Below are 21416 nucleotides of genomic sequence, written 5' to 3' on the forward strand. Positions count from 1 at the left end.
TTGCAGCTCCAATTTCACCACCGCTTCAACCATATAACCACAGAAGACTACATATTTGGTCAAGAGCAAACAAAAAAGGATTTATTCCCACTGACAGACGGCTGCCGGTTGATTGCTAATGACGCTCAGCTGGTTTTTGGCTTAGGAAGCGTTCAGCTGGCCTCACATTACAGGAGGCTTCAAATCCTGATAGACTCTGAATTCAGGTTGCCTCACACACATAAGGAGAAACTTTGCACACATTCATCTCTCTAAGTTCAGATGAGCACATTCTACAAGAGTGGGAAATAATAGTGTATCCCACACTACAGGATATTATTATTATTATTCTGCCACAGGGAGAGTTAAAAAATAAGTGTGCCACCTCATGCAATCCCATAGGGAAGCACATATACATAAAAAAGAGACTTCTTGTGATACTAATAACACCTTGCAATGACAAAATAAAGCAGAAGGTTGAGCAAATCTGGACGAGAAAAATGTTGAGGAGATGCAGTAGTCTATTCTTTATTGAGAACTAGAGGTGAGATTTTAATTATGAGTTTTAATATCTGCAGCTAACATTAGCTCTAAAGGGCTAAAACATTTTTAGGCGAGTCTGTGTGTAGTTACCGAGGTTTATGACTGGATATGTAAACTCCAAACATTACCAAATAATATGAAATGCTCATTGGATCAGACACACATTAATGCTAGATTCCCTTCTCTGATTGTCAGTAAGAGTGAAACAGGGCTACAACTATTGGGGTAGACAATGGTGAACCTGTCGTATTATTCAAAGATAAGCTGCAGCAAGAAAAAAAAATCCCCAAAAAAGAGAAAAGCAATCAATGCTAATTGTTTGTATAACATAAACCTGTGTTTGTTTAGAGCAGGCATGACTCATCAGATGTAGATTGCAGGTATAATCCTATCATTGACCGCACATTTCACGCAGCTTTCTACATGCACCTGTTTTCAAAATCCCCATTACTACGGGACATGACAACAACCTTCGCAAACTACAAGCTAAAAATTTCATGCTAACGTTCCACCAAAACAATTTCCCCCATCACTATTTCGAGTGAACACCATTGTGGCAGTTTGGTCTTAGCTCTGACTGTGATTGGTTAAAAAAAAACATACTTGCATGCTAGAGCATTTTTCTCCTAATAGCAAAATGATTATGCAGTGCAGCTAAACCATCCTATACAGTGTGTGTCTGTGTTAGAAAAAGGTCTGTGCTCTATGTGAAACTAGTTTACAGGCAACAATCTCACTGTTTCTATTTTAACTGGTCAGTTCAAACAACACAAAAAAGTGCTATTGTGTTTTGTTGATGTAACTTACAATAAAAATGGTTAGGTGGCTCTTTATCTAAGCATGTTTGAATCAATGCATGTGTGAGTTTAAATGTGTGCTGCACTCACTTTGGATAGACAGGCTCATAGAGATACTTGTCATCTCCTCCACCCAACACATCAAACAAGAGGATGTAGCCTTTGGCAGTCTGAAAATAGAGAGAAAACAAACACTGTCATTAAAACAACATAAATGTAGTTGTTCATCCGTTATTTCATTATCAGACAGGAAAATGGAAAGGGGAATCAGACACTGAGATTGCAAAAAATCACCAAACTTTCCAGACAGAGAAGGAGTGAGAAAAAATGTGTACAAATATGAATTGGAATGAAAAGAAATTAACTGAAAGGCATCAAAAAATTATTGCAAAGTCACTCAATGACTAATAAAGACGGAGATATGAGGGAATAGGAAGCAGACAAAATGTGGCTGAAAGAAATAATACAAATGGACAGTTTTGTTTATCACTGAAAGAACAGAACAGACATTGGCAAGCAATGAAAACAGAATATCAACAGTTCTAATATTTTGTGAAAGGCCACAAGCAAAGTCACGCTGATGTCCTTTTTGGGCTCAAGCTGAATGATAATTAGAACCGTGACTGTGGGGCTCTTTTGGACAACGGTTTAATATTTTTTTTGAATTAGTCAAGACAAAAGTAAAATGAAAAACCTTTTGGGCTGTGAAAAAAAAGAAATAACAAAGCTGTCAGAGATGTTTTTAGGAAATATTTATGATTCAGATTCTCCACACATTTTTTATTTTTGTTAATAAAATATGGTACGGTTCTTATTCGTGTTTTGGCCACAGAATTAGAGTTATTAAGAGATAGATTGTTGTTACAGCAAAGCTATTTCCTACAAAAGCCTGGCTGCTCCTTCTACTGTCCCATGAGATTAAGTGACCAATCAATAAAAGACATTTGATCAAAGGGTTGCTGCCCTCACTCCTTGAATCATCATTAAAGAGACTGGATGAAGACCGGAGGGACAATTTTTAGGTCATGGCTGGAGGGAGGAAGGAAAAGGACCTGAGGGAGCTCTGAGACTGTAGATCCAGATCCCCAGGTGTGAAAGAGCAGTCAACTGCAGTGATAAAACTGAATGATCGTGACTGAGCTCATTACCAACTACTTTATATTAAAAATTACCATATTTGTGACACAGCCGCTGTCATAGGGAACAAAACATTTAAGAGCACGAAAGGAACTGGAGCACGTTGATCAACTGACATCCTTTAATTGCGCAAACAGAAAAATACTGAGCCTTCATCAGAGTCATAGTGGACAAAGACATGAGTCATATAAATAGAAACAAGATAAACCACATGTACATTTATCATTGGACAAGTGTTGAATTGAGTTTTAAATCTATTGGATAATAAACCTAAGGGTGTGGGTGCCACGCCTCATACACCACGTCTGAAACAAAGGAACACTAACCTCAGAGTTCCAGAGATAAAAGCACATAAAGGATCCAGACAAGCATCTGTCAAATGTGACAGCCCAGAGGAAACATGACAAACTATGCAAATCATTTACGCCAGACAGGCTAATATCATGTCAGAAACAAAAGAGCACAGGTATGTCTTATTACAAGGACAAAAATATTAAACATTTCTTTATACAAAAAATAATGCTTGACATCATCCTGCAATGCACAAACCTTAAAAATTTGAACTGCCGGTTGATAATTTGAGAAAAGTGAGTTCATATTAGCTACAAAACGCTACGCTGAATCTATTTAGACTATTATTGTGTAGTGGCTGCCTAAACTCCCTATGCAGGTTGACACTGCTGATAATGATGCTCAGAAACTATTTTGTCAGCATTTTAAAACAGCTGATACACAATGAAGGTTTCATTCTGTAGATAAGCTCTGTTATGTGATAATATTAACAGCACTTTGTACATTCTATTATATTATTCCGGTGTTTTTTCCACAGTTACACATGCAGGTGCATACTGCTGTCAAGGAAACGGCTGAAACTGAGCTTGAAGAGTGAAACAAGACACGAGACCTGATCCGGACTCCACTGTCAGCACTAACGTGTCATGGTCTTACAGTGGCTGTACATAAACAGCTTCTGTCATGCTAGAAGAAGAATGAGCTGCATCACAATGACTTCGACATATACACACATTTGGTTGCACTGTATGCCAGTGTTTTGTGCAGTTTGTGGCAGTGCACTACACACTTGTCTAGTGTGGTGACCGTGCTGTTGGTAGCAAGTCAACACATCACCACAGCAATATGCAAAAACAAACCAAGGAGAAGGTAAAGCCAGCAGCTGCATGAAGTTCAACTTGAAAACAGCAGCTGCTGCCAGACTGAGACCTGTTAAACCCATCAACAGGCTTGGAGCTCACTGGTGATGAGCTACAAAGACAAAAACTGCTACACAACAACCCTCCAGTATGCATTAGATCTATTTCAGAGAGACATGAAATGTGAATTAGAACTGAAAAGTCTCTTAGTTCTATTTTCCTACGGCAAAAAGAGAAACTGTCAACACAAAGCAGCTTAAATGACCTCCATTAAAAAAGAAATACTTTAAACAACACAGGTTTAATACTATTTAAGGGGTAATTTTCCTATAATGGTGACGTGTTTATTTGCAAGGACTGTGCCAAAATATTCAAAGCTACTTCTCTGACAAATATTTTATGCAAATATTTCTGTTCAAATATTTGTTGAGGCGGTGATGACAGGGTAAATATAAAACAACACAGATGCGGTGAACTGAATCATTAAACTAACGTCAACATATCAATAGATCTCATATTTTACGGTGTACAGGATTTTCAGACAAACAGCCTGCAGTGTAATTGCTTCACTACTTAACATGATGAAAGTGATATGCTGCTCATGCACACTTAAACTCACCATACTCTAAAGACATTATCTACCTAAATCACAAGACACCCTGCCAGTTGTGGAAAACATATTTAGAATGTTTACTGAAGTAAAAGCACCAAGATAGTAATGAAAAAAAAAACTCCATTACATGCAAAAGTTCTGCATAAAAAAAATCTTATTGAGTAAAATTACACTAACTTCTTCATATACAGTTTTATGTAAATGGGCAGCAGGTAAATCTTTTCGTGAGATACTGGATCATGATATGAGAAGTTTAGAAGGAAATATATATTTGGTGGAGCGGTTAACAACTCATAGCTATCTGAAATGCGATTCTGATAACATGCTGTCTTACTATTTTTTGCTTTTTTGTTTTGCAAAAGGTTAGAAACACTGATTTAATCTTTAACAAAGTGTTGTGTTTTACAAAAAAGGTTGGATTACCCATTGTATAAAATCTTCATCTTAAAAGTAATGAGTAACTACAGCTATCAGATAAATGCAGTGGAGTAGAAAGTACTATTATAGAAAGTAATATTTCCCACTGAAATGTAGTGGATCGGAAATATAAAGTAGAATAAAATGGAAATACTTAAGTAAAGAGCAAGTACCCTAAAACTGTACTTTAATAAATGTATTTAGTTACTTTCCACCACTGCACCCTGCAAACATATAATCTGTGAACCAATGGTACTTGATTTACCCTGGATATATAATTATCCTTGTATCAGGAGTGTATTGTGTATCAGGAGTCTAATTTACATGCTAACTGAGTTAAAGTGAGACGAGTATTTACCATCACAGACTGAATTCCGTCTGTTCAGAGGAGTCATTGTGCATCGAGGTTGCACAGAGAAAATAGCCTCTTCATCATTTTCATGTTAGCACTATATATATAGTTAAGATGATCACAGTAGTCTCATTACAGTGACCTACTTAGTTATTCTAGCCCAACATGCAGTCCACATGCAAATATGAGTAAGTACTCAGAGTGCACACCTCCGCCAACGTTGCACAATTGTCCGTATTTGCTTTTGGAACAACAGGAAATGCTTAGGATTTCTAAAACGGCATCTGATTCCAGAGCTGCATCAAAATAGTGTTTACAGACAGACAAGCTTCTCAAATAACAATCTAAACTGATCAGACACAACGTTAAGCCACTGACAGGTGAACTGAATAGCACTGATTATTTCACTGCAATTGCACTAGGCAGCAAGAGAACCGTCAGTTCTTGTAGTTTATATGTTGGAAGCCGCATAATTGGGGAAATATAAGACTCTGAGTAATTTCGACAAGAGCTGTACCAACTAGACGATGGATCAGAAGATCTCCAAAATGGTCTTGCCATGTTGTGGTGCACAGAGGTACAACCATAACACTATTGGGTGTATGGCTTTAATGTTATGGCTGATTTGTAATTTATTTTGCACTTATAGCTGAAAAAATTGCATAAAGAAGCAGCAATACAATGAAAAAAAAAAACTTAGATTGCATTAATGGTCTAATAGCATTGGTGGAATTACTACTCAGATCCTTCACTTAACTGAAAGTACCAATACAACAAAGTATTTGATGACAAGTTAAAGTCTTCCATTAAAAACTATGATTTTATTTATAGCATCAGTATATTTAAATATATAGCACACAGCTGTTTATTTGACAATCATCAACAGCTTTGGGGGAAGGTCTTAAAATAGAAATCAAATGAGAAAAAAACAGTCCACTTTCCAGCAGAAATACTATATCTTGCACATATCTAATTATAAAAGCAAGGGAACGTTCACGTCATGACTGAAGTCTTGTCAGTGTGACGTTGCCCCCGACTGAACCTACATATTCGCCAGTTCCAACAAGGTTTTGTCCCCAGTGGGAGGCCATGTGAGCTCAGAAAGGAAATTTAAGTGCGACTAGCCAGCTAATGTACTTCAAACGCATGTCAATTACAGGAGGCAGGGAGTCTCACTGAAGTATCAAAGATGGGAGGAGAAGGGGCAGGAAAACTATTCAGCAACTTAGAGAGTGCTTCAGTGATGTCTCCCACTCCCAGCATGGTCTGCCTTTAATCTGTAGCTGGATCACTCTAATACATGAAAGGAGTCACACATCCATTCGTCTGTTCATGAGATTATGATTAGGTTTACTTCCACTTATCTTGTCAGATAAGTGAAAAAATGTGGATAAAAGGGACCAGCAGATTAAGGAGGAGGGGGAGGGCCACAATTGAGATGCATCCCGTGTTTTGAGGACTACCGGTAGTTTCACACATGCAGAGATAAAGTTACAGGAAGAGGTAGGATGCCAGTCACTGTCAACTTCAGCCCAATAAACAAGCAGGCACTGAGATTCAAAGACAGTCAGCAGAACAGCCTAGGGGAAGTCTGAAAAAGATTATTATTTTTTTGTTTATGTCCTCTCACTAATGGGAGTTGCTGCTGGCAAGCTGCAGCACCCGAGCCGGATAGCGGTACCCACACATTTATTTATGAGTCTGCAAAAAAGGGATGCAGCTAAAGACAATCATCAGCTACAGATCTTATGCTCTCACTGTGTCTGTGTTTTGACTAATAAACTCACAATCACTAATTCAGTCAAAATCAGTACCTGTACGTAAATATTAAAACAATTAAAATGGGTGAGTCCTATCACAAATTACCATCTGCTGCCATACAGTTGTCACAAATGGGGATATTAGCTAAAGAGACCATAACTTCAGACCTTAAACTTGTTTATTTCTAGTGTAAACTTGGACTTTTTAACAAGGAGGTCTGTGGAGGTTGGCTTACTTACAGACACCGCCTCGAGGGGCAATTTTGAGGAACTGTGCTTCTTTTTGGCACTTCTGTGCTGGGTTCATATTTCAGACTCAGAGGTTGCAGCTTGGTTAAAATCTGAAAGAAATCTGACCCCTAATCGGTGCATTTCAGAATAACCAGATAACTGCAGTGCATGAAAAATGTATTTGATGACGTCCTGCTTTAACCTGATTCCTCCTAATGACAAGCGTGGGCACATACACATACTTAATGCCTGGTATGCAAGATGCACATTGTGGATGATATTATAATTACAGCACTCCAGGCAGCGCTTTAGTCAGTCTTGTCACATAACACTTCCTCTTTTCGGTTCCATACTACGACTTGATGCTGCATTTGAAAAAGGGCAACATCAAAGGACTGACTTATTGCTGCTGCAAAAACACAAACAAAAAGAAACGAAGTGAAAAAAGCTGACTGGTAAATACTCTAGTTCAGGCTTGCAAGTAGAATGAAAGACTTTGAACAGGGTTTTTTTGTGGAGAAAGTCACAAGTCAGCAGAAGAGTTCAGACAGTGTAATAGCGTACTGAAGCCTCTCTTCTACGTGTCTGAGCAAGTTCACACAAACAGACAAACTCTGGTGGATATCTGCAGTGGCTCGCTGAAGTTAAGTGCATTTTTCAAAACCACAATACAGATGCTAATGGTCAGGACAGAAATCTGTGCAAAAAATTCTACATTGAGCAAAGATCAGATTTGTTTTGCTTTGAAAGACTAGCTACCAGATAATAAACAAGTATAAACAGTGCAACAGCAGAGCAAAGATATGTGATGTACCTCTCTAACTAGCTGCAGTGTGCATAAAGTCTAACTCAAAGTGCTTTGGAAGGACACAGTTGCCAGCAGTCTTAACTGAAGCATAAGAAGTCTGAGGACACTTGATCCGTCTCTGCACCATTAGTGTATTCTTGAGAATTGATTACAGGAGTGGAGAAAATAAAGAAGATATATCACTCAGTAGCATGCCATTACTTTCAAGGAACACTGTATCTTTTCTGACAGGGTAGGAATTATGTGCAATAGATTGATGTTAATTATGTAACAGTCCACTGCTCTTCAAATCTAAAACGGACTTAAAAATAATTTCTACTTGAAGCAGGTAGCACAGAAATTTAAAAGCATCCAAAATCACATCAACTTCTCAGGTAAACACTGTGCCTTTAAAAGCAGACAGAAAATACCAACATTGAGTGATTAAAGCAGTGGACACCGTAAAAAGAAACACCTAATCCAGTACAGTTATGGCACAGTAAAGCCTCAACGTAATCCGTAAGTTCAAACGCCTCTCTGACGGATTCTCAACAAAATTATATGTATTGTAGAGCTAATGTATGCCCCTATTATTGTGTCTACACACTGAATGAGTGTGTAATAGAGATAAGATGGGAACCTGAGGTTTGTCTTTGTTTACAAAACCAAAAATTCTGCAGACAATGTTGAGTCTTTAATTTTAGGATTATGTACTATTTATAAAACTTCACTTTCACTAACCCCGTTGACTGTCACTGAATGAGTGGAATGATGTGCAAGTAAATACAAGCCAGTAATATATACTTGCATTTATGCATGCACGCTACGTTTGTGTCATTGCAAACTGCACCAAATTCCTACTCGGTGAATAAAGTCTCTGGTGAAAACTCTTTCTCCTGAGTACTGCTGTGTGAGAGTCTAAAAACAGACGGGGAACATTTTGGCCTCGGACAGATCCCAAAACACACACAAGAAAAAGCTAAAATGGTAAGAAGTATTTCCCCCTCATTTGAAGAACTTCCTCCTTTCTTGACTCCTGCCACACAAAAAAGTCCATCCCTAGCGTTCTGTCAATTGCTTCAGTTATTTCTCTCGTACTGTCAGACACTCACACAGCTAAAGATAGTGCTATGCGTGGTTTAAGGAGGGTGATTACATTAGCCTCAAGGTCTGCAGAGTGTGCGAGCAGCCAAACATCTGGGAAACAGCTGGTAGCTTAAGTGAAGAGTGAGGGCAATGCTGGCCTTTATGATTCTTCACTCCAAGTCTGCTCAAACTATAATTAAACTACAACAGTAATGAGGGTGTGAGAAATTAAGGCTTCTTGGACATAAAAGAAAACAGGCGGCTTATCGAGACACCGCCTCGCCAGTGAATAATTTGTAAAGACTTACTATGCAAGTATGTCATCATAAGCCTGTTCTGCTTTACACATTAAAACAACTCAGCATTCCTTTTTGACATATAAAATTGACAAGGAATTTACAAAATACTCTGCAAGTGTGAACAGGACAAACCTGTGTTGTCTGATTAACATAAATAACGTCATGATGAATGGTGGATATGCTCCACAGATCTAGTGGCACCTTCTTTACTAAAGATATACAGTCACCTCCATCATGTTTCCATCACAGAGTACTAACAATAAAACAGGTTTCAGATTCAGCAGGTTCAGCTCCTATCATGGCAGAAAGTTATGGGCCAGTCTGCTCAGTCTGCTGTGAATTGAGAGCAGTTAGTTTTTCTATTCTGACCTTAACCAACTTTGCAGTAGTACTTTTTAATGGGACAACAGCCTCTATTGTTGCATTATCATCTGTCAGGTGCAAAAGATAATATATCTCAAGCGCAGCCATCAACTGTTTTTTTGATGTGATTTAGCAAGAGGATCATTTTTAGCTTTTTCACACAAACTGCTTTTCTAGAACTCCTCATTGTATTGTTTTCCTGACAGGGTGAAAAATTGCACCGGGCTGCAAACAACTTCAGAGAAAAATTGCTCTACAGTGTTATATTTCAAACCTACTGTCTGATCAGATGATAGACATATTTATTTGAGAAAATGGGAAGAAAACAACACCAATTTTCAAAATTAAACTCATTGCAGTAAAAATGTTTTTAGTGATTGAGTAGCTCTCAATCACTTCACTTGACCTACAGAGACAAACATTTTGCTCTAAAGATTTCCCTTAAACTGAAATAAGAAAAACAAGAAAAGAAAAAAAGTAAAGACACCATGCAAAAAGCAACAAGATCCTCCTAAAAGGAATATCACATTTTACTAAATTAAATTGCTAAAGTTGATATAGTCATTAGGGATAATGAGACAATGAAAACTTTGTTACAATTATAGCTGCATTTCACATTCAGCTTTCAATATTATGGGCTTTGAAGAGCGATTTCTTTTGCAAATGACATACAATTAATGGCTGCCTCAGTAGTTGTCACAGTCAATACTTTTCACTAGTGAGAAATCAGAACCAAACTCTGTGTTTCTGAAGCCCAGGAAGTGAGTGGAGAGTGGCCCCTGGTATTTTTAACTTCTGCACCTGCTCCCCGTTGTGTTTGTAGGGGTGGGTTTTGGATGGCGCCCGACTTACTGCTTTCCCAGACACATTCACAGCACTCATTCATGTATACTTTGGCATCACTAAATGAGGTATGAGGAGGGCAGGAGGCACTGAGAGAGGGGTGAGAAAGAGAGAAAAGATGAAATTCAACAGGCCACAAGGTTATCATGCCAATATTTTCTCTACTTATTTTAATGTCTGGGGCATTTTCTGGACTTTCAAAGGCATTTCTGATCATAATACAAATATAAATCCAATGCTTCATTTCTGCCTCAAACACTCTAGAACATTCACACAAGAGCAAAAATACTTTGCAGTTCAAAAGGTTACTGGACTGTGTCTCCTTTATACAACAGGCCAGTGGGTGTGTGTCATAGTTGCCTTTTCACACCTGATACAGACTATAGAGCAACATGGCTGCAAGGAAAAGAGGTGGTGTTTTGGGATAAACATTTCTGACCTTTTTGCTATACTGACCTCTGAACAACATCTTGTGTCTTTGACAATATTTAGCAGTAGCAGTCTTTACACAAACATGTAGGATTATCTGAGCAACATGATGAAACAGAACATAAAAACAGTAAATATGCACTGGTGGAGAGCTGCATCAATTTATTTACATCCCAATTTTCTTTACTTAAATCGTTTTCATTGTCTCCATGATAAAATTGGGAAACGGTTGCACAAGAACTGGTCCATGTGTGGATGACGACGATGCCATAGCTAGCATGATTTGAGACAGATTATCCTACCAATTATACAGACTTTAAGAGTTGAGGAAAGCATGATGATATTACTATCATAGACAGTTTACCATTATCAGAAACATTCCTCAGGTGGATTTCAATACTGTGCAAACTATACAGAAAGGTAAATGCAAAGAGAGCTGTGTTTATAAGTTAAAAAAGATGTGATATTCAAACGCACACACTTGTAAGCATGGACTAAAGCACACACAAAAACAGTGAGGTGAGTTTTTTATAGCAGACAGACACTAATTGTTTTAATTAATAGTTTCTTTTATGCCTGGTTTGTTTGGTGCCACCTGTGATCTTTCTATGTAATCACATGACCTTTGGAACCTGATCGAGTCATCTGCTGACTCGGGAACTTGTCCTGTGTGAGATTACTCAACTTGTCACTTCCCTCACGGTTATCTTGGCAACAGCGCTCTCGGTTAACAATTGCAAGTAATTGTAACAAAAAGAAGAAACACTTCCTGTCTGTGGCGAAGTGCTTTTTCTGATGTTCTTTATCAACAACAGTAACATTTAGTGTGATAACTGTCCTGAGAAACTATTTCTGTCAAACAAAGACAACAAGATGAACTGATTCATCCTCATAAGGCATCTATTTATTATGTTTATTTACATGATCATTCTACAATAAAGCGCCTGATTCTACGACCACTGCACAGACTTGTTTCTCTGCTTTGACATGTTTGACACAGCAGATGCAGCATCCGTCTGTTCCCTCTCTGAACTCACAGCGCCTATCAAGACATTAGTTCAATGCACACAGGGATCACAGACATCGAAACCAGGGATTACACTTGATGAGAGTGATTTACATCCCACCCTGAAAATAAATAACATCGGCATCAGTCCAGACATAATGCACTCTGCAGCCTGAGGAACACTCTGCTCCAAGAGGGTATCAAAATCTGCTATCCCTTTCTAAATGAAGCTACTGTTTATACACTAATATTATGTGCAAATAAACCAGAGCTTCACCTTGACCTCGGTGGAATCACTGCAGTAAAGACTGTAGGATATTGCCATTTTGAAGCTGTGTGAGGCATGTAGATTTTCTGTCTACACTGTGAGGAAAAACTCTAAAAGCAATTACTTAACAGCATGCATACATAAATGTAATCTTAAACCTCACTATCTAAAGTTTATGTAATAGAATTTAATTGTTGATCATTATTATCAGCAACTGAACCTGCAATAAATTAAACATGGAAGTATGGCAGCGGAGGCAAGGTCTGTCTGAACAATCAGCAATAAGCTTGTGTGGGCTTTCAAACAGAAAGATGTTGGCGAGAACATAGTCCTTTCATCTCCATGGAAATGAGCATGAATTTTTAAAATCACGCCTTTTGAGATTTGTGAGACGATAAAGTGGTTATTTTCTGTTAGTTGGGGGTTTACCTTGAGGCAGAGATGAGATCATATGAAGGAAGATCCCGCGGGTGAAATTTCAGGATTATTAAAATAAAGTAAAAAAAAATCACAGATACCCTGTGTGTCCTCTCTTTATCAGGTGTTTAGCAAAATTTAGACTCATCCACAAAACACACACAATGAGGCCATCTCTATCTCCCAAAAGAACTGAAACGCCTAGGGGTTTTTCGACAACTGTAATCTGTTCCCGGTACACAGCTTGCCCAAAAGCCTCATGTGTTGTTAGTGAGATCAATGTCAAGGAAACAAGTTGTCCACCTATATCCAATTTGTACCCCCAAAGGAGTCATCGGGCCACTTTGATGAAGCTGAAATATAAACACGTGCGATTGATAACCCATTGAACAACCATTTTGACAGAGATACATTGTTTCACTTTGAAAGAGTACGGTTTCACTTTGAGTAAACTGAATCACAGTCATTGTGGTCAATGATCAGCAGAGGACAAAGTATGATACTGTAGATAAGGAGCAAAGTGTAGCCAAAGCATTCAGATACTGTCTTCAAATATTAAAGGCCAGTTTGTTGTTCAGTGACCCTTATTGATTTGTCTGCTGGAGACAATTTACTGCTACTTGCCATTTCCTACATGTTATTGTTGAATCCTTTACTTTAATCCTGCTCTACCGTGAGCTCCCGCCATCATTCCTTGTCCCTTGCAACATGTTGAGGTTCTCATAGCTAGTTTATCGATCACAGTCCGCTCTTCTACATTTTATTTTGTTTGGCTCCACTGTTGAAGTCTCTCTGGTATCAAATGAAACAGCTAGCAGTACACTTTCAAACACAGCAGTATACGCCTGAAGCACCACGTGTAGAGTCAAAATTGCTTTGTTAGTGGCCACTCCAGTCTGGCAGCATTAGATCTGGAGCTATTTGTGGCCTTCTGCAAGATGCAAACCTGCAGAGTCCACTATGCAAGTCAAAATATGAATAGCTTCAGTTAGCACACATATATATCCATCAATCACCACACCAAACCCTAGGCTGGTAAAGGATAAAACATTAATAATTCTCATAAAAATGCAATGATGAGAGAAACCTTGGGTCACCACATTCATGTGGATATTACTTTGACATGTACCACCCACCTGAACATTGTTGTAGACCAAGCACACCCCACCATGACAACAATGGCAGCGACATACCCCCTACAGAATAATGCACAATACTACATTGCAAATACTGCTGTAATGGCATGAGGAGCAACACAAAAAGCCCAAGACCTGGCCTCAAAATTTCCAAGATCTCCTCCAGTCGGTACAGGATGCGGTGGATGAGGATAATACATGCAGTAAAAATATTCCATCATCTAAACACAAACAAGGTGACAAACAAAATATTAAAAACTGTTTCTTAAGCTGATATTACTCTCATTGTTACCATAGACAGCTTTCAGACAGAAAACAGGAACAAATCCAAGAGTACCAGGAATCTGGCAAATGGCTTGCTGCAAATTTTGCTCCTCTGGTCAAACTACCCTGAAGGAACATTTTTGCAGCCAACATACTGAACTTTTGACCGTGAGGCTTCATCCACACTGCATGCCAAGCAGCTTTCATACGCCATCTTGGCTGTTGTGTGCATCCTTCCCTTTGTTAACTTGGCAACTGCATGAACCACTCTGTTATCACAAGACCTCCGACTCTGAACCCCAATACTTTCTTGTACGGTACAGTACTGTATTCTTGTATAATTTTACAACTTCCATATAGTCGAGCAACTAATACAAAGCCATTTCCTGGTGGAGATTATTAAAGTTGTTCTGATTCTGATGTGAAGAGCTCAGGGACGCTGCTTCAGTTCTGCTCTGCCACGGGAATACCTACTTTGTATCTGGAGCTCAGCATATTGTAAAAATAGGGCTGTTTAGAAAAATGTAGCAACACTTCATTTTATCTGTCTAGCATTTGTTGTGCTCATTCTACTGTAAAGTCCGACAGCTATGAGGAAGCTGCTTTTGTACTTGTATGCTCACCGGCAAAAATGAACACAATTCAATGCAACAGCTTTGCCATACATTCTATTATTACGAAGCTTCTAAATTTTCAGGTTTTGTTGATGACGTGGTGTCCTGCACTGCATTGTAATTTAATTGTCTCCAGTGCATCTACCATGTATTTAATTAGGGTGGACAAAATATTCTGAACAATTTTGAATATAATGCAACATTTCCAACAATGTCAACAAAAACACTACATATAATAAATTATTGTGGTAACAAAATGGTAAGAAAAGTGGTTCCTGTTTCAGAGACTAGAGACCCACAAGGGGAACAAATAAATGAGAGTGGAAAAGAAGTGATTACATGTGACAGAGAGCAACACGACTGCTAGTTTGGTGTGTCAGAGCCCTTAGGTAAGTTCAGCACCTCACAGAGGCAGCTTGTTATGCAGCCGCTTTCTTTTCAGCAGCGCTGAGGGTCATGTCTGTATGGATGTGGTAAGGTCATGTAAAGTTTTTCCACCAAAATAATGAAGACAGTAAGTGTAGGATTTCACTTACAATTAGACATGGCTGCATATTTTGTCAGTGACATACTTTTGACAATTCTGATGGCTTTGCTTGCTGCTTGTAGGTGGAAATTCCCACGATTTCTCAGTCAGCAAAATAAATCATGGGTGCAATAATTGTTGATTTTACGCATGATGATTTTTGGAAATTCCAGAAGATGACAGTCAATACTCCGGCCACATATTTACCATTCTGCAGCACTAACAAGGCATGATACAAGACGTGGGCTGATAAATCAAACTGCAAATACGACATGACAAGGATAAAGTGGTGTGCTTACCGCCACAGCTATCATGGAGTCGTCTGGTTTCCATTCTGCCTTCTGGTAGAAGCCAAACTGGGCCGCCGCCTTTGCAGACTCGATATAGCTGACTATCAAAACACTGGGCTGTGGGTGGGAAACAGGGATATGGGAGAGAAAATTTGCATTTTAAACATCTTGCAGCTCACAGACATCTGACTGTTTCATAATGTAAAAAGAAATCGCCAAAAAACACTTAATATTTACAGTGATGATTAACCGTGATAATTTATACATGTATATATTTGTCAGCTAGTGTGCCAGAGAGGAATTTGTTGCTTTCATTGCCTGAAATGTTGATTCTTTGGCAAAGAAGCAATACAGATTTGATTTGAATTTCTCATCCAAGAGTGGGACAAATATAATACCTGACTACTGCCAACCTTCTGACTCTTATCAAGTGAGGCCCATTTGCTGTGGAAAAAAGTATTTCAGCCAGGCAAACAAAAACATGTCCATGTTACTGTTTATACCATGAAACACATAGACAACATTTGAACATGTGTGCATAAACAGCCTCTAGAAAAGGCTAATGCTCCTATATTGCCTCTAGCCACTCTTATGTTTATTTGCAGCAAAATGAGGAGCAGTGAGTAATGTGTGTAACTTCAACTACTGAAGCAGCAAGTGTTAAAACAGCTGTAAAAAAGAGCACTGATATAGAAACCACTATCTCAACATCAAAACCTCAACACCTGTCAATGCCTCATTCTTGAGTTCAATTTTGGGAAGGCTCTGCAGAAAATTTACAGCCCATTCATGTAATAAAGCTGTATAGTGCTACATATTTGAAGGTTAACAGCACAGCTCATTACCAAAGATGAGTCAATACTGAGTCTTCCTGTAAATGTAACTAAAAGACTGCCAATTGATTTTATCTCTTGGCAAGCAGCAGTGCCAGTGAGTGTGGTAAACATGTTTTTTCACATGTGGTGCTGCCATGTTGGTGACCTGTTTTGATTCAGCTCCATCCTACCAAATACAGAAATAGGAAGCAAGTACAACTGCAGCATTAACATTTTAAAAAGTATATGTTGGTCTTGATTATTTTTAAGTGACACAGTTAATTCTGTTTTCAGTGAGACATAAAAGGGTTTGACATTACAAATAAACAGGACAGTGAATAGCTATGGTCAGGTAACAGAAGTAGGGAAATGTCTCATGTAATTCCAGCTGCATTAGTCCTGATACCTAGTCACTGTAATGAGAGAACAGGCTACAACAATTTGTGACTTGCAGTGTCACTTTCATATAATGAAAATTTAATAAGGCCAGTGACAGTCGCACTGGCTGGGAAACAGAAACTATTCTCCTTCCAACAACTTCCAAAACTCAGATATAGTAAAAAGACAAAAAAAATACTTATATTGAATGAACAGCTGGACAAAATGGCAACTTAATGGAGCTACATATGGTGCAGAGTATGGAAGTATTTGGACTTTTTTTTGTCTCTGTTCTTTATGATTTGAAATTAAACAATGAGTACGAGGTTAGCACATATTTATACATTAATTTCAGGTTTACATCTACATCTGTTCAACTCTATATATACTCACAATGGCTGAACAATTTAGGGAAAATATCAAACTTTTCTGACAGATATTGCGATGGTAATTACATTCACAATATATTTTTGAAAGCCAAGCTTCAGTTCTTTATTCCCTGTGTTAGACAGATTTAAATTTTACTTTGAAAATGTGATGAAGCATTACGCACGAGACACTAACAAAAGCATGACTGTCACACAAGGAGAACAGCAGGAATTTGATAAACTATTGTCACAACAATTTAAACCTTGGGTCAAGTTTGAATGCAAAGCATATATTCCAAATTGCAGTCTTTATGATTTGCTAATTGCGTTATTTTAAATTGCGAATTCAATTTTAAAATCAACTAACTGTTCAGTCCTTACACGCAGGGGTAAACAGGTGAGTCCTATAACTTTGAGTCCTTTGGCAAATGTGGAGGTGAAAAAAACATATCAGTGCACTCTGTATTTATTTATTTCCCCTTTAATAGCAAAGAGCTGATGACGAGAATACAGACTGACACGTTTCACTTGGCAATATACTTGGGAAATATTTATTCACCATCTGGGAAAATTATCTGCTACAATTCATACATTTTATTTATTATTTTTCTGAATAAAAGTTAGCTGTACCCTGCCTGCCTTTATAAACAATGCTTCCATAATGAACTTCTGGCACAAACAGCATTTAAACGTAAAATTTATTTGTAGATTACATATTTAAAAACACTGAGCTCTGTTTCTACAGTGGCACAGATAATTAGCCGAACCACTGTCCAGCTACCAGCTACCAATATTCCCTTCATTGTGTCCATGTTCTCCTAAGTGTGATTTTGTTCACATTTTTACATTTAATAACACAAAATTCAAACCACTGTGTGTTGACAGTTATTAAGAATCTTTGGATCTTTCACTGCAACACAAACACAAATGCATCAAATGTTTAATTAAACACAGAGAAATAGAAATACTTAGGAAAATAGTCATTCTTGTTAATGCCAGGATGCTGTGAACTCATCTATCAAAGATTTGGTTTTTGCACTTTTCAAGACATTTTTCAAATTAGGAAAAGTTGCTGCATCACCTAGCCCTGTAGACAATCAGATGTACTGCTCAGTAACACACAGACAGACTGGCCAAAAGAAAAAATAGCCTTACGAGACTTCAGTTTGCATGACAACATCCCACATAAACAACCAGTACACTGTACGTGAACTACAACTGCACTGCCATTTCCCATGCAGCACCACAGTTCCACACAGTCAGTAGGTGTAACTGAAGAAATCCCAGAGGAGACTGAATGATTACACACACAATTACTTTCAATCATATGTGGGCATAACACACCACACTGATAATTTTCGCAAGCACCCAGAGCCATGTATGGTGCTCTACACATGCACACACAACATATACAGTTATGGCAGGGATGCAGAATAGAATAACTTCAAGGATAAGCCACTGTGCTGCACGGATTTGTAATAGCGCCTCGTCTGAACTAACTGGGCTCAGGCTGCGCAGGCTGAGACTGAGGAGAGATGGGATCAAAGAGACTGCACCTGGTGGCAAAATGATGGCTGAGAGCAACAGGGGCAAAGAAAATTGAGCAGAGGAAATGGCAGATTTACAATCACCTTGACTCACCAAATTACCTGAGCAACATGTAGTGTCTATGCAGAGAAACATGCAGCAGAAAATAAGAGACCAGATGTGGGTAGTATCTAATGTTGTTACAATGAGTCATGTTATGAACTATGACAGACAGAACAAGAAAAGCACTCAGAGAGCGCAGCACTCTGCCAAGGCCGTTCATTCCCCCATATGGCACTGTCAGAAATGCAGCATTTATTTATTTATTTTTTTAGAAATGCAACATTTGTTTATTAGTTAATGATCAGAAATCACAGCAACATAGAATGTGGCCATTTAATATAGATGCATCCACAAACAAAATGACCTTGCACTGAGCACAGGCGTTTGTTATGCATGTGTACGTTATTTAAGGATACCAAATCGTGTGATCTAAATATGTAGCGGGCGGCGGGCATTGATGGGACTCGGAAACACCCGCACAATTTAATCAACTGTTCCTTGTATCATTTCCGATGGATCAGTCCCAATAAGCCCGCAGCGGTGGATTAGTAGGATTGCAATCATGTGATCGTCAGTAGGCAGCTGACGTAGCGTTTACTTGTTGTCATAGTGACAGTGACGTTGTATCGTAATGATACAGAAATATTTAACAAATAGATGGATCCAGACTATAAGGAGCATCACTGCCAAAATGTAATCACTTGGTGCCTGTGTCATTTCTGACCTTCCCTGAAAATTTCATCCAAATCCATTACTCTGTTTTTGAGTGATACTGCACATAGACAGACAAACAAATGGACAAACCAACGGCGATCATCACATACTTCGGCAGAGTAAATATCTTTTTAGAATACATTTTCACATACTACAAAAATATTTCTGTGTCAAGAGATTTTAGTTGGAATCATTAGAGGACAAAGTATAGCTGTTTTATCATGACGTTGCCATAATCCATTACACACATGGGATCACTGTGTTGACACTTTTTTTTAAACGCACCTTGGGTGATCAGATTGAAAAGTGGAGAGCAGGAAATAAGTAAAAGACAATCTACATGCATTGTGATCGATCAGTCAAACCACTTGCCAGGGTGGTTTGGGACATACTTGACCACGTCTTTTGTAGTGTCAATGCTAATATGTGCATAGGCTTACTAGACAAGGACGTACGAGGAAAAAATATGTCACTGGTGCAGGACGTATGGGTTGTCCTGTGCTCTGTTGCAAGTCACAAAAATTTTGACCTGCTAGTCTCAATGCTATGAATAGTTGGTATATTAGTTCTTGAATCATCTTTGTTTTCTAAGCTAACCTGTGAGAAACAAATCTGCCGTTTGTGTGGCATCAGACTGACAATAACTATATTATGTGTAACCTGAACAAAGATAGATGAAACAAGTTTGACAAATTCCAGGCTTTCTTTGTGTAAGTCGGCTGGACAAAACCTAATATCCCAGTCAGAGATAAGGAGTATTACAACAGGGGTTATCGACTTTCTTTGCTCACCTAGTCTTTCTTCTTCAGACTCTGTGCGCCTTCACATAACAGGGGGCATTTAACGCATCATGTTACTCCTCTTCCAAACAAAATGGGCCAATCGTGTGCTGCCGACTTCAGTCAACAGGTTGTTATGATGGAAATCCATGAAGAATGTAAAAATTTACGATGCTACTGCAAATGATTTGAGAGAGGGATGCTAGCAGAAAACAGTTAATCAGGTATTAATAAATTCATTTTACTGATCAGTGCAGTTGCCTACTATTAAGGGTGCACATCAGAGCTGTTTAAACATAATATTGCATTGAAGGGTATTATGTCTGACACTGTCCCATAATAAAGGACATCACTTAATCTTCTGGCCAAATCAAAGTGAAAATGATGAAATATTCTCTGTAATAAAAAGCAATAGACTAATCAATATTCTAATCTGCGTTCTATTACCTGCAGTACCAGCAGTGTAAAACTGTTCTGGCAGCAAATCAGGACCAAACATATAAACATATTTATGTGATTTCTGCATTGCCAGCTAAATACATGTCGGGTTCCCATGGCAATGCCATGCATATGGTGTGCAACACTGTAGCTGCACAGCTTCTTGCAGTGGTGTTAGTAACATACAGCTCAACAGGTTTACAGATATAACATTCTCACAGCTGAGAATCTGCATCACTAATAGAGAATGAGTCAGGAAACAATTTGGTTTCAGGGAGACGCTTCTTGCAGCTGATTTAAATCTGAAACTGAGCATAACCTCCTCTGTAGCAGGTGAGTTCCACTGCATGAGTTACCATGAGTTATCTTGATCTAGCAGATTTAAAGAGAGCCACTTTCCTGACAATGAAAACTCTATCTTCAGGCTCAACATATCTCATAAACTCACTAATCTTGCTTCATAGTACAGCCTGTAGGTCTTCAAACAGTGGTGAATTGTAATGTGTCTCAGCTGTCCACTTGTCCTTCAATCAATGTAACCCCAAATTGAAACAGGGCTTACATCATCATGCCAAATGTTTGCTTTGACAAATGTGTTTAAATGTATTTTAAAAAATACAATGTTTGAGAAAGTAGTATAAACAAAACCCTCGACATCGTCCGTGTGAGTCAAGCCGGTCTACATAGTGAAGTGCAATGACATAATGGACTTAACAGATGTGAAAGGTGCATGTCAAGAGCAAGAAAGTTTTTCCAATCAACACTGCTGAGACATTCCTTTTCCTGGATGCCCCACTGATACTTGTAGGCAGGCAAACCTCTTAAGAAAGAGAGGAAACAAAACATGCTAACATCCTGTGTGGGCCTCAGGAAATTAACAGTGACCCTGATCCATTGTTGCTACTACTCAATAATATACAAGCTGTGTGGAACTCAGACTGCTGTAAACAATGTGCTCAGCTGCAGGTTATCAAATGAAATGGCCCACTCTCCACATCCCCACAGCAAAATCTCTAAACAAATGGG

The 21416-nt window shown here is 38.5% G+C and overlaps 1 protein-coding gene across 2 annotated transcripts in view; it reads right to left on the reverse strand.

The window, feature by feature from the left end:
* Window positions 1-21416, reverse strand: part of ric1 (RIC1 homolog, RAB6A GEF complex partner 1) — a 46773-nt gene that overhangs the window by 23148 nt on the left and 2209 nt on the right. For both annotated transcript variants that reach the window (XM_035957713.2, XM_023291325.3), the window contains exons 2-3: window positions 15318-15425; window positions 1410-1489 (exon numbers count right to left, since the gene is read on the reverse strand). In XM_035957713.2, coding sequence (XP_035813606.2) covers window positions 1410-1489; window positions 15318-15425 — 188 coding nt within the window. The remainder of the gene's footprint in view (window positions 1-1409; window positions 1490-15317; window positions 15426-21416) is intronic.

This window comes from Amphiprion ocellaris, chromosome 17, assembly GCF_022539595.1.
Source record: "Amphiprion ocellaris isolate individual 3 ecotype Okinawa chromosome 17, ASM2253959v1, whole genome shotgun sequence".
In the NCBI taxonomy this organism is placed as follows: domain Eukaryota; kingdom Metazoa; phylum Chordata; class Actinopteri; family Pomacentridae; genus Amphiprion; species Amphiprion ocellaris.